The sequence below is a fragment of the Oryzias latipes genome, chromosome 7 (assembly GCF_002234675.1).
Source record: "Oryzias latipes chromosome 7, ASM223467v1".
NCBI lineage: Eukaryota > Metazoa > Chordata > Actinopteri > Beloniformes > Adrianichthyidae > Oryzias > Oryzias latipes.
The window spans coordinates 8669906-8685264 of NC_019865.2; the positions used below are offsets into that span (position 1 = coordinate 8669906).

The following is a 15359-nucleotide window of genomic DNA, read 5'->3' on the forward strand; positions in this document are numbered from 1 at the left end:
CTCCCCGGTTACAATACCTTCTTGCATGTGTGTGGGGAGAAGTGAATCAGAGGAGGAAGGTGAGAGGAGGGTGAAACAATGGTGGATGATCCAAGAGGGAGAAGGCCTGGTGACCTGAAAGCTTCAGGAAGCAATTAGCGCGATGCTTCACAAACTTTAGCACCAATCTAATTAGCTGCTATCAAAGCAGCAGAAACCTTTGCGCCGCTCTGCTGAAGATGTGTTTGTGAGTTCTTTTCTCCTTCTGTTCAACTTTTCCTCTTAATTGCCTTTACTCATTTGACTGAACGAACCGGAAAATGCAGATATGCGGAACAGCATTGTTTATTTAAAAAAAACAACACAGGGGTAGCAATGTATGCTGGAAGTTAATACTGAGAAGACTGCAGAGTTAAAGTGTCTGGATTTGAATGCAATCCTAAAAGTGTCTGTTAATTATGTGCAGAAAGCCTGACTTGAAAGTTTACAATGGTCTTGCTGCTAACTAACATGCCATCGAAGGTGTTGGAAAAAGGCTCACAATAAACAGTAGCACTGATCCACTGTGAGAGATGACACCCACCTTGCTGTGAAAAGGACTGCTCAAAGACACACTTGTAAAGGCTGCGGAAGGAAGCGCTCAAGTCCTCGAAGTCAGAGAAACAGAGCTGCTTGTCCCCCGACACGGGGACAGGTAAACCGTACTGTGGCTGTGGAGGCGGAGGAGGAGGTGGAGGCTGGGCGGGCTGCTGGAGGCTCAGAGATTGGGATGACGGCTCTGAGTGGCTACTCACCTTTGAAATACACAAAGAACAAAAGATCCACTCAGAGGGGCATTAAAAAGCAAGAGGAAACCAAGTTATGAGGAAACACTGACAAGAATCTGAATTTATTGCAAATAAATGAATAAACAAAAAGAGCTGCAACAACATGTCTCGTCAACATATACAATAATGACAAAAAATTTCAACTCTATAACTCCGACAACTGGTCCCCAGGGGTGAAAGATTTTTTGTTTTTGCCGGCACTTTGACAAATTACGTCAAAGTAAATCTTTTTAATAGCAGTAAACAAACTGATTAGAAGAGCTGGCTCTGTAATCGGGACCAAAATGGACACATTTGAAGCTGTGATGGAGAGGAGGACTTCTATCCATCATGGATAATCCTGAGCATCCTCTCCATCCTGTTCTGGATGGTCAGCGGAGCACCTTTTCCAAGAGGCTAAGGCAGCTTCGCTGTCACACAAACCGCTATAGGAGATCATTCCTACTTCACTCCATCGGACTCTATAACTCATCATACATTTGCAACAAATTAAGTGTGTCACAATTAATCGATGGATTGATTTATCCAATCAGATTGATCTGTCTGATGCAAGCTGTTAATTGAGCCGAATAAAACTATACTATTTATAAAATCATTTCAAAATGAAATAAACCGCTTGTAGTCAATATTGAAAAATACCGTGTAGATTGAGGCAGTGTAGGTTTATTTTACTGTAACGTAAAAACAACCAACTGTATCATAGCGGAGAACACACGTGTGGTGACTGCAAAAAAATGATCAAGTCATCATTTCAGTCCAATGTGTGCAAACACTTTGAAGCTTACAGAGACATGAGACCATACGGTGTGCTAGAATGTTCTAATAATGTTCCCTTTGGATTATTTGGATGTGACCAAAAAAACTAATTCTGGAAAAAGTACCCAGATATTTATCTCTGAGTCACACTGATTGAACTTTTGCATAAAGACGTCCTGGATCGATTTTAGGTCAGTGAATCTGTTCGTTCGAAATGAACTAATATTGACTATGAATCGGCTCAGCAACCACAAATTATGAGAGGAATCCTTAAAACGAATCGTTGGTATTAAGTTGTAATCAAAGTGCATTTATTTAACAGAATAAATAAGGGTAAAGAGAATGTTAGCCTCAATAAGGTGAACCAACTCATCCAGTTAAAGTCCTAATCCGATCATATTTTAAAGTGTTCCCAGTGGTCCTTAAATCATAATTATGATGTTTTTAGGTGAGGAAAAAAAATAGTGTCATTTTTTTGGGACATAAATGCCGTATAGTTTCTGCAGAGCAGCAGCGGTTTACCAGAAACATGCCTCTGAATTGTGAGCAGGACTGTTGGCACGGAAGTAAGCCCCCAGTAATTTTCACGATCCTGTTTACAATCACTCCCACTAGCTTACAGCCAATCACAACCACAACCTAACATTAGCAGTGCTACAAAAAAAGTGACCAATATTGGAGTTATCCAGATGTACAGTTTTGAGCCAGATTCCAGCTCAGACGAGGAAAACAAAGACTTAAATGGAGCTATTTGTCTGAAAGTGGATGCATCAGAATAGAGTAGAGCACATGTGTCAAACTCAAGGCCTGTGGGCCAAATGTGGCCCACCATGTCATTTTATGTGGCCCTCAAGAGCAGAAACGTTTTACATTTCTTAGAATAAAAAAATAAAAATTGGTGTATTTATTCATATCTAGTGGGAATCAGACTTGAAATATCGGATTGGGCAACTATACATTAGGACTTAAACACTGTCAATATAACCTAACCTGACAGAATGAAATTTAAAAGGATTTATGCTAGAGTAACAAGCAAACATATGTTTTCTATGCAACTGAACTTGTCATTTTAAAAAGTTATAGTAAATTAGTTATTTAACATTAAGGAGTAGTTGCATTTATTTTTTATTACATTTAGTTACATATATAAGTTATATCTGGCCCTTCAAGGACAGCCACTATGCTGATGTGGCCCTCTGCGAAAATGAGTTTGACACCCCTGGAGTAGAGCATGGAGACTTTGGCCCGCCCATCACAGTTTCTATGTCACAACTGAGAACTATTTCAAGGGCATTTTTTCCATCTGTTCCTGGTTGACCATGATTTGTATAAAGAAATACTCACAAATGCAGTTTATGCTTAAATTCTATATGTCCTCCATCATGAAAAAGAATTCAACCATGGTAAAAACATCAAAAACATGATTTTTATTCGAGTGGGTTTGTAGATTTCTACATTTACAGAAACAGCAAAATGTTAGAAAGGTATAAGAAGTTTCTTTTTTTTTTTGTTGCATGTTAACCCTGGAAAGCCAACTGCTAAAAATGAGCAATGCACATTCAAATGACCACTTCCAATAAAAAGTTTGGTAAATGTGTTTCAAACTCTAGCATTCACGCGTCCTTTTTAATTTATGGAAGTTCTATATGTATAAAAATAAATCACGAAGGAGGAATTTATAATTGTGGTTTGTGCCTGGCCGGAATTACATGACATCAAGACAAGTCTTTCATATATCAGATTTGAGCCGTGAAAGAAGCCTGGACCAAGATTATCGAGATCTGCAACACTCCAACATTTTGTACCAAGCCTCTTCCAACTGTAGGCGGCGGACATGCATTAGTAAACAGTGGAAAAAGAAGTAGAAGCACCTGCCTGCTTGTCAAACATGAATACTATGAGCTAAATGTGCGCCGAAGAATTTGCGTTTAGCGCGTTTAAGTATCAATGTGAACGTAGTTTTGTGATATGTTGAGTGATTTGTAATGTTTGCTTAGGACAATGTTAGTTTAAGATGCAGAGATATTGATGCGAGTGTTCAGAGAGACAAAAAAACAACCTTTTCCACCCACTATCACAACATTTGAAACAAAGCGTTTTAATATGGTGTAACTGTACTATAAAGATATAATTATCAAAAGAATTTGCATTCTTTCGATACAGCAAGTAGTCATAAAACATTTAAAAAAAGAATAACAAAAGATGTGTTATTCCTACCAAAGTACGGACAATTTGCAAATTTTTCTGCCGAAAGTGTTTTTTGAGATTTCTTGGAAGCAGTCATTTTGAAATGAGCAGGAAAATCCCTTTTACTGCCTCTAGTGGAATGACAGTGAACTACAGGGCAGAAAACATGGATCAAGTGATATACAATGGGCTTTTGAGAAAAGTTTAGATCATGCTAATGAGAAAAAGGTCTCAGAAATGCGTGTATCAAACAAAAGAATGGTTATATATAGGGTTATGAATGAAAAATTTCCATTTTTTACATAATAGTTTCTGAAATACTCTGATAGACAACAAAAACCCATGCTTTTAACATTTTGATACAGATAAGCCCTTCTTTTTAATACACTTTAAAGTTTATGATTGGTTATCAGTATTGGATTAGTATTGCTTCAACTGTTACAATCTAAAACAAAACAAAAAACACATAATTTAGAATTCATGTAAGATAATAATTTTACCTATAAAGGTTCTAGTGAGTCCCCAATGAGGATAAATATTTTTGTCACTAAATTCTTTCTAAATTGACAAAAACAACCTGTTGTCTTTAAATTTTCTGAATTTTTTGTGCCTTCCTCCCATCTTCCACCATCACCTTCACCAGCAGTCTCAGCACCCACTAAGGCATCTCCAGTAATTGATCAGCTGTGATCAGTGTGCCTCAGCCAATGTGAGCCAACTTTCTGTGACGCATCACCCACACATCTACCTTCACCCAGTAATGGCAGCTTCTCAGAAAACCTCGCTGGCTGTCTGAGATCTCTGCTAGAGATGCCACTAGTAATCACCATCAGTCAGGAGGGTATCACCTGCACCAGGTAATGAGTCAGAACTACCCCTGATCATCGAGGACCAGGCCTGAGACAATGGGAAGGGAGGTGATGCAGGGAGGAGGAATAACAGAAGATGTCCTCGCTAAATGAGAGGTTAACGAGACGAGATTGCACTGACCTTTACTAATGCAGGTGGGAGGTGAGTGAGATAAAATGATTGATGGCATAAAAAGTGAGCAGCTGGTTCCAAAGCAGAAGTAATGAAGAGCTGGGATTTGCTCTACCCTCTTAGTCTAAATGTTTTACAACAGTCTGGCTTTAAAAAATAAGCCTACGAATTTCTTTAAGAAAACCAGACACAAGCTCTGGCAAATATAATTTCACTTTTATCTTATTTAGATCTGGCTCAAGTGGTTTTTAATAAGAAAATCTTTTGCAGCGCAAGAAGAAAAGGGTTTGGAGGAAATAAAAGCTCAAATAAAAGGGAGCCAAAATGCCAAGCACGATCTCACTCCCACAGGTTTCAGCTCTGCTAGCATGAATATACATGGGCTAAATTATGAATGGAGGGAGTAGCACAGACTGCTGACAATGAGAGCATGAAAAGGGCTTCTTTTGAGATGCTAAGTCTGAGTTTTGGCCTGATGGAGGCACTACAGGAAAGGTCATAGGAACACAGGTTTTTCAGATTTGGAACAGATTCACTACTACCAAAAAAAACATTTTTCAAAAGTTTTTCCACAAAATGAATGCACGCTTTTTTGACATGCATTCTAACTAAAAAGGATTTCCCCTGTGACACAAATTAGAAAATGCAAATGAATAAATAAAATGTAGATGTGGGCTATCTGAAATCTGTTAGTTCACTTCCTCTGCAGACACCTCCATCCCTTCAGAACAGTAAACAAAGCACTTTTATTTCAAGATTCTGCTACTTCTGCCTTCCTCAACTACGTTTTAACACGTTTAGCTAAATGAGGACAGAAACTTCTAAAATGTGTCTTTAAGACACTGACTTAAAAAAAAAAATAATTTAGAGTCTGTCCACATACTTGCATACTACTAAGCAAAGCACATATTTACATACTATATTCTATTTTTCGACAATTGTTTGTCAGTAATGCTTTTTTTTTGTTTTTTTCGTTTTGTTTACACATACATTATGGTTTACTTCAAAAAGGAGTTGGAATGAAGAGAGGCTTTTGTTTTATTCCCACCCCTTGTAAATGTAAGGGATCATTGCCGACAAAGTCTGCATTATCAGAAATAATGCACGGGGTGGACGCCTGAACCGTCCGTTAATTTCTGATAATGCACACTCCGAAGGCCATTATCATAGACACTTTTGACATAGCCAAACCTCTATGACTGTTTATGTTTTGGTATTGTTTATTCCAAGAAGGATGAGAAGTTTTGAACACAAGAAATGTTCATATTTCACAGGAAGGATTGGTACAAATTCAGGTTTGATGATGACAACTCTCCGCTAGAGGAAAAAAAAATTTGTACTTTCATTTGAAATTGTCAGTGATTAAAGACATTAACAAAAAATTATGTTTCACTTAATCAAATCTTTCATCCAAAACAAGCCATGTCTTGAAAAGCTTTGGATGACCTCACCCTCTTCTTCACCATGAGTTCTCCCAATGATTCTTTCACACCCTTAAGATAAGTCCAGCAGACTTAATTTAAATGAGCTCTGATACGAAACTATCCATCCTGTTAGGTTTGTAATCACACTGAATTCTGACTTATTCATGCTTAATTTGCCAATTCTTCGATTCACTTAAACTACTTGGTCTGCTGCTCCATCTCCATCTAACAGGTGAGCCACACCAGAGTTCACTTGCAAGGAAACCAGTATTTTTGAATTTTGTGCATATAAGGGTTCAGCATTCACAGCAACTGAGCAAAGCAAACTATTCAAGACAAGGACCTCTGGTGTTAACCAAACCGGCTGAAAGTGGTCTCAAAAAACTCTACTTTGGTGATTATCAGGCAGCAAATCACAATAAATAACCTGTTGATTCAGAGTCTATGTCATGAAGTGGTTTCCACCTCCACGGACACATGATTCAAAATGAGTCATCAGATTATGCTGAATATATAATACGTAAACAAAAAAAAAAAGAGTTTCAGAAAAAATCCCACAGGTGAACACAGTGAAATCCCTGGTCAAGCTGTTCCCGGACAGTCAGCTGTACTTCCTGGGCAGTGAGCACGCTCCTACAAACAATCATTAAAACCGCATCCACAAAAACAGGGGGTCTTACAGGTGGGTAGCTCTGTACGTTGCTGCCGCTGCTGACGACATTGTTGAGGCTGTTAAGGTTGACTGATGCCAAATTCTGCTCTGAAAGGCTGTTGCTCAAGCTGCCACCCAGACTCCCAGGACTCTCGCTGCCTTCCGCCTCTGGGTTGTACAGAGCAACCTGAACACACACAAAACACACAGAAGAGGGCCATGTTAACACAACCTTCAGTGGCAGCAACTGAAGACTTCATCGCCCCTTGTGGCCCAATTTATAGCCTTTGAAATTCCCTCACACCAATGAAACTAAATTCTGTTGTCCTGTTTTGCATTTTCTTTTAAAAAGGAATTGGGTTTTTTCTGTCAAATATATCAATTGAGGAGAAAAACCTTGAGTCTTTGGAGCTGTATCATAGTCTTGCTGTGACAGATCACACAGGGCTTAAAATCAGCGCCTCGGGGTAATTTGAATCATGTTCCTTTTGTTTTATTTGATTGTCAGGACTCGTGAGACAAGAGCGCCAGCGTTACCTCAAGGCAACATTTAATTGTAAAGACAAATGTGAAAACATAGCCTTTGGGTAAGACAGCTGTAAAGGCTCTCTGGGGCAGTCCTCCACCCTTTGGAACATCTTGTAGAAAGGGAAAAAAGAAAGTATTTTCCAGGAATGACTGCTTTTATGTTTCAGTCAATTTGGTACATTTTGCATTGAAGAAAACTCCTGATACTGAAGTAAAAAATGAAAGTTGTTTTTTTTCATTTTAGCATACATGTAAAATTACCATAGCTTAAAAACAAGGGGGGAAAAAACTAAGAATTTTAAACGATCAACTAATAATAACACTAAAAGTTTTTAGGATTTTTGTGACATAATAGTGATTGTCACTAAATTTTCCCCACTGCAAACAGAATCACAGTGAACAAACGTGTCAGGGAAAAGACTATGACACACTGCTGCGCCTGCAGGATGCCACCTGTCTGGACGTGGGCGACGATCATTGACGTTAGCATCGGCTTCATTAGCATCAAGGTCTTCCTCTCACTGCTCTGAGTCATTGTTTGCCTCCATGAGGCGCGTCATGTGTGAGCCTTTCCAGTTATTGTGCTTAAAAATGAGCACCAAGTGAATGTCAACAACACTAGTCAAAATGTTTTGCTGTTTGTTGAAATGTTCTTAAAAAAATTGTTGCTGGTTGAAGTTCTGTGGGCTGAACAGCCACCTGATGGCTGGTTTAGCAAAGGCTTCAACTTGAGTCATTGTGCAAAACATTTAACCCAACATTGTTCTCAAACCTTAAGAGGCATGTTTAAAGTAAAAATCACAGCACTGTCTTCACTTCTCAAGATGAAAATCAGAGAAGGAGATTTAACTCTAAAGGCCCCCTTTGATCATCTTTTAAAATACTGTCAAAGGTTTCCCAGAGGTTTTTTAATCATGATTATACCATTTTTAGCCAAAATCAAAAAACCTGTGTCATTTTCTAGGCCATTGTTTCTGCAGAGCGGCAGGCATTCATTAGAAATTCACCTGACTCAACATTATCAGTGCAATGAAAATGGTGAGCAATATTGGAGCTATCCAGCCGTACAGTTTTGAGCAGGATGCCAGGTCAGATGATGAAAATAAAGACGTATATGGATCTAGTTGTCTACAAGTGGATGTATCAGAATGAATTTGATCGTCTTAACTCCAGCCCTGGTAGGAAAAACTGAAATAACTCTTATTTCATTAAATATGTGTTCTTTAGTGTGCCAACGTTACCATATTATCATATATATGGATACAATTTGCTCTGAAAGGCTTAGGAAAACTCAAAGGTTTGATTTCATCTGTGAAGGACAGTAGAACTGTTTTTGAAACTAATTAACAGTTATGCAGTGGATGCAGTTGTTTTTTCCAGAAATAACTTCCACAAAAAACGCTTTTCTTTCTCTGTGCACATAGAAAAACATTAAAAACAAAACCCAGAATTAGCCTGAATTTGCAGTGAGGCAACTTTTGAATGATGTAGTCTCAATGCAGTTGGATTTCACTTGAAACTGTCATATGGGGGAGATACAAGTGGGGCAAAAACAATAAAAAATGTGGCAGTTTTAACCCTTGTGCTATCCTATGGGGTCAAGATGACCATTGACGTGTTCTCCCTATGACAAAGATGGATAATGGTGAAGAGGATTTTATGTAATCCATGGACACCAGTGAAGATCACAAAACATTGAAGAAAAAAGTTCAGCGCACTATTTAGTGGGTCTAGATGACCCAACTCCCAATGTCAAAGTGCCTAGGATAGCACAAGGGTTAAATCAATAGAGAAGAACCTTTATTGATCCCAGAAGGAGGAAATTGATTAATTATCAAGGCAGAAATTCTTGTTATACATATGATTCTATTCAGGTAGCTTTCTTATATCTTTCATAAGTTTCCAATGTGAAATAATTTCAAATGGTAAAATTTAATAGATTTGACTTCAACAGTATCTTGACCAATTTATTTTAAAGACCCACTCCGATGGTGTTCTTTTATCCTTTTTCTCAAGAATGAAGACATATCGAAAGAAATTTAGGCTTAAAAGTGCATTTGTTGTTAATCGGGCGCATATAAAAAATGCAGTTTGAAAAATAGAATATTTGTGACATTGAAAATATGCTGGGTGGGCCACAAGCTCCCTGCTTCACTCCAGGCGAAGGGGTACGGGGTTGTTCCACGCCAATGGTCTTGGAACAACTGAGAGGACAATCTCTAATGAACTGCTGCCCTGCAAAAACTATGTACCAGGAAACGTACGTTTTTGGCTAAAAGCAGTACAATCATTATTAAAAGACCACTGGGAACACTTTGAAAATATGGTAGATCAAAGGATGATCTCAGTGGATCTTTCAACAGATCTTTACATTCAAAGCTGATTATTTTACAGAATTAGTCAAGTTTAACCGTTTTATTGTCATTAGATGTTCATCTCTGGTACAGTAAGTGTGCTGCATCTGCATGGTTGTTCCAGTACTCATTTTGCACCAGTACAACGTCTCCAATGATCTCAGTCAAAGTGTTTTACCTTGTTAGTTGCAGCATTGATAGCCATAGTTGGTGACGCCCCACCAGACATGATGCAGTCCATTCTCAGAGACTCTGACTCCAGACTATAAGGGGCTGAGGCCTGCAAACGAAGCAAAAGAACCAGATTAAACATCTTTGCATAAAAAGGTACGTTCAAATTTTACTGAGTTACAGTTGCAGTTTGAATGAGCCCTGTACCTGTACTGTTAACTTCACTGATCAAAGCGTGTCTGCAGTCAGGCATCAACATGAAAAGGTTGAAGAAATTTTAGCTGGTGTCAAATGTGTCATGGTGATCTGCAACTTGACAGATTGCACATGCTCTGTTTTAGTTCTATACTCCTAGTGGTAGCTACTCTGCTGGTATAATTCTGCTTCCATGTCAAATTCTGAAAAGGCTGTTGCAGCAGTAGATGCGGCTTAAAATTAAATTCCAATTTTTTTGCACCAAATTTGATTTCAATTCAATTCAATTCAATTTTATTTATATAGCCCAAATTCACAACAACAGTGGGCTTCGTACCGGTAATTGTAATTTCTGATTTGAAACCATTTTTTTCTCTCTCACGTTATTTTTTTTAATCAAAAAAGACAAACAACAGACTATATTTAACAAACGTTTTTTTTTTTTGCTTTAACATCTCTTTTGGGAGTGCACCTGAATTTAAAGTGCAACTAAATACGTATTTCTGTTTCAGTTTTAGAACAAATTCCTCGTACTCCCACTTAGTGGTAGCAACAGCCTTTAAACAGATTGTGTGTTTTGTTGCTCTGCAGCAGTCTAAGGTCCAGAACCAGTTCCACATAACTGAAGAAACTGTTCTGTTTTGGGAACAAGCTCCCCTTTGCTCATTGCCATTTTAATGTCTGTGCGTTGGGAGAGACGGGCGGGCTGACCTTACTCCAAACCGAAGCCCAAGAGAGCAGGATGCTGGGAGAAAATAAATCCACACTTTCCCAAAAATACATTTTCCTAAAACGGCAAATTTAAATGAATCAATCAAATTGGTTGATCGCCCAACTCTATGCAGTTGGTATATATTTATATCCGTATAAATACAAAATTCAAATTATTTATATTTATGATACTATAAGAAAATGAAATAAGAGCCATTTTCAGATCCTCTTTTAGTCTCAAAATAGCTGCAGACGCTTCAGGAATGCCAGGTAAGTGTTTTTTATCTTTTTAATTATATTTTTAGATATTCTTAATGTTTATTTCTCTTTCTATTTATTTATTTATTTATTAGGCTGACAGTTGTGGGCCCTGTCCTCCAGGTCCCAGCACACCACTGAATATAAAATGAAGAACTAATTAGAAATCTTGTGCAGCTGTGTTAATTAGTTTCTCCTTTATGTTATACACAATTTCTCCTGAGATCACAAAGGATATCAGGGGATATGTAATGTATGAGCACAGCATTTTCCCACCACAATAACAAAACCTAAATGCATCCCAGGAAACTTATAGTTATTATGCTAATGCTTATTGGATGTTCTCCAAAATCTTTGAGTGCCAGTGACCCAAAACACTCACAAAGACACAGAAGATGACTACATTGGTAGAAGCGTGGTGAACTCTTACAGAGAACTTAAAGCTAGGCGAGGTTAAACTTTTGCATTTTGAAATAAAACATGAAATAAACCATGTCAAATATGTGCAACTGAATGCAATGAAACCAATGAAAGCAATTTGTATCTAAATGTCCTGCTGTCCCCAAACTATCTAAACCAGGGGGCTTCAACTAAAATTTAAAGACGTCCAGTTAGAAAACATTTCTTAAAGGTCCAGAACAAAACTTATGACTAAATATTCAGTGCAATATATTTTTAAGTAGCCAAGGATTGGTGGCACATCTGCATGTCATTTATATCCAACTCTCACTTCAAATGAATTCATTACAATTTAAAAATGTTGACACTATGTATTGTCACATACCATAAAACACAAGGGACTGTGTTGAAGAAGACTCCTGGTTTTGTCTTCTTCAGTTTCCTCACTGGCTCTTTTCTCCCCAAAGAAACTTCCCAAACATGTCTTTTTGTTTGGCTTTTGTTTTCGACCTTTGTTGAACTTTAAGCTTTGGACTTATAACTTAGCTAGCTCTCCGAGCGAGCAGCCACTTTATCTCACGCAACAAGGCAAGACAGGCGGATGTGGTGAACAGAATCCAGTAGTTTTCCAAACTAAAATTTCCGTCTGATATAGAAAATAAAAAAGCAGAAAGAATTAAAGTTAGCGTAGGCATTTTTTCCTGTCTGTGTCCCTGTACCATGCAGCACGTCGAAAAATGCAGGACACCAAATTAAGGACACCCAAAACATCAAAAAGGGACACGGAGGGGGGCCCGAAAATGCATCCATACATGACGAGTAGGGAGTGAGAATGTGCTGGTTTTAACAACAACAAGAGCTGCACCGTTGTATTAGTTTTGCGTCAAGTTTGGATCTGGGTCCGGGTTTAGGTCTGCATAACCCAGCGTCTGGGTCCAGATTCGGACCAGCTCTGGTTTGAATCCTGGCTGTGTGGAGTTTGCATGATCTCCTCATGGATGCGTGGGTTTTCTCCTGGCACTCCGGTTTCCTCCCACAGTCCAAAACACATTTAATAGGTTAATTAAGGACTCCAAAATGGTCCCTGTAGTGTGAACATGAGTGTGTTGGTCTCAGGGTCTCCAGGCCTTCGTCTCACCTTCCCCTTTCAGTAGCTGGTTAGGCTTCAGCAACCGATTGACCCCTATTTCTTTGCTTCAGACAGGCTTTTTTTCTTTATTTTAATTTTGGTCTTCAAATCAAAAATCTACAGTAATTTTGGTTTAAAAAAAACCTATTTAGATGTATATGTATGTTTAGGCAAATCTGTACGAGGCGCGCAGCGACCCAGGCAAAATTTTAAGATCGTGAACAACCCGGTGAGGCCACAAGGCGAAAATGTTTATGCACATACTTTTCTACGGGCATTCTGCAGCCATCAGGTGGTAGTAAACACTTAAGTGTAAGAAGGGGGGAAAAAAGTGAGACGTCGTAAAGATTCTTCCTTTTTTTTTTTTTTTTTAAACACCCCCATCCTCCTATCTTATGCATTGCGCAAGAAGCTCGATAGTGATGTTCATGTGATAAATGCTCGCTCATTGTGAGTCCCTTGCACGAAGCACGGCTGTTAGAAATACGGAAATCAGATCATTGTTTTTGTGGGTATCCTACGGGCATCTTACGGCCACTTACGTATCACGTGCACACCCCATGTGTGCAGCATTGTGTGCAGTCAACAAGGAGCCAGTACGCGCACCTTACTGGAGCTGGAGTGCCGCATGAAGGGCGCCGTATTTCAGCATCCCCCCCTATGTCATAAATACTACTACAAATACTCCACAGTACACTTACTGAACGTACAACAATGGTACGTTCCATTTTCATGAGGTGGACATACAAGCCTCAAAGAAACTGCAGGAAGCAGCCCCTCTACGGACACGGACAACCCAAAAGCTCGCAGCAGCTGTACAGGGGTCGACCTGTATGGGATCATGTGACTAAGGTGGTCTGGACGCCTTTTGGACTCAAAACATTTTAAACCAAAATAAAAAGCCCCCCCTGAAAATTCCCCCACCCCCATGTGCTCCTGAAAATAAACAGGAGCACATAATTGATCAGTAAATATGTTGTTTTTCTGGAAATCAAAATGATATGGATTAAAAAATGATACATACTGCAACCGAAACATAATAAACTACACTTTTTATCCTCCATCATACAAAAGGTTTTTTGTGACAAAAGGTAAATATCTGTTAATTCAGCTGTGGTGGCCTGCCATCTGTTACTAAACTTAAGCTGCTCGTCCTGATAAGACTGCAGCTCTGAGAAGGAATTTAGGACTGGAATGCATCCCTGCAGGACCGAGGAATCACCAGACACCGAGGAAGCAAAGATCAACTTTTACTCACAGCTCTTAACTTACAAAGTCCTGACTCTGATTCACTTGACCTATTATCTTAACCACAGCTAAATGATCAAATATAAATATGAAATACAAAAATAAACAAATTATTGTGTAGCATATTTTTCCGATTGATATGTAAAGTTAATTGAATTTTTAAATCCTTGAGAAAGTCACTAAATAATAAGTGAAATGGAAGCCTTGTGGTATTAAAATAAGAGATATTTGGTAAATAATGTCTTTAAAGATTATCAACAGTAATAAATAGCTATGCTGTTTATTATGCATATCTATTTTTATCTGGTTTTATAACATGAACAAGAATATCTAGGTAACAGACCTAAAAAGTAATTTCCTTGTGCCACAAGTTTATTAATCCTCAGAGAAGCACCTGAACTCCCAGCATGCCTTGAGCTTGAAACTATATAGACTAGTTGAGGCGTACTTGATGTAAACTGCAGGAGTCGCACACAGTCTGGGAAGCAGACCCATCACTTGATAAGATGAATCAAGTCATCTTCATGCATTATTCACCCGTGTACAATTTATTCAGCAGTATGTTCATCAGAGCAAACGCAGGGTTAACTCTGAGTGAAGAGATGAGAAATTACTCAAAGATCGATGAGAAACTGCCTTAAAAAGGAATTTTACAGATATGTTTCCTCCTTGTCTGACTGCTTTCTGGGTTTAAGAGAGGAACCTGCTTCCTGTCTGAAAATGCTTACAGTAAGAGGATTGGTAGGTAGCAATGCAACCCTTAAATCATGATCAACTCCTGGTTGAAGGTTTTTGTTGGAGGCATTTACAAAAATGACAACAAGGACATGAGAGGAGAAGGAAAAAGACTGAAGACATGGGCAGAATAGTTTTCTTATTGAGTGGTGACAGGCAAAAAGGAAAGCCCTGCATGAGAAGAAAAGCAGCAATTATTCTGAGAGCAACAGTAACTAAGGTACATTTCTACAAATGGATGCAGTGCATCTGACATTTAATCCCACTGCAAACTTGAAATTGCTGGCCGTGAAGCCTAAATGCAACAACAGCTATATTAAAATGCCGATACATTTTTAGTGCACAGCAAAGCAACACCATGAATCTTAGCACTTAAAACCACCCAGCTTCTCCTCAGCACATGTGACAGCCCATAGTGTGTCTGCGAGCAGTGCAGCAAGTGAGGCATAAGAAAAAGGTTCGAAGGGGCCATCCATGTAAGACGAGATGACAAGGCTCTGAATTAATTAATGTTAGTAATAAAAAACATAAAAAAAAGAAAAAAGCGGTGAAGAAAATATGTCTAACGGCAGCCGCGGGGCCTTCTGTTGTAATTAACTGGAACACAGGACTAGAATACCCCTCCTCTCCCTTTTTACTCCTTTTTTTCTCCCTTGCAGCTTGACTATTTCCCTCTACGCTCCGTCTACCTTGATGTCTTGTTTCGCTACAATTTTGAACCCTTTCTTTCTCTTTACCTCAAGCCTTTCTCCAGTGAGCAACGGTGATTGTGCACTTTGCCGGCCTACGTCTGTCTGAGCTCTCTGGAGTCTGGGAAGCGGCAAT

The 15359-nt window shown here is 38.8% G+C and overlaps 1 protein-coding gene across 3 annotated transcripts in view; it reads right to left on the bottom strand.

The window, feature by feature from the left end:
• LOC101156973 (forkhead box protein J3) overlaps positions 1-15359 on the bottom strand; it is a 76305-nt gene that overhangs the window by 10409 nt on the left and 50537 nt on the right. For all 3 annotated transcript variants that reach the window (XM_023956503.1, XM_023956507.1, XM_023956504.1), the window contains 3 exons: positions 9867-9968; positions 6835-6993; positions 563-773 (listed from right to left, as the gene is read on the bottom strand). In XM_023956503.1, coding sequence (XP_023812271.1) covers positions 563-773; positions 6835-6993; positions 9867-9968 — 472 coding nt within the window. The remainder of the gene's footprint in view (positions 1-562; positions 774-6834; positions 6994-9866; positions 9969-15359) is intronic.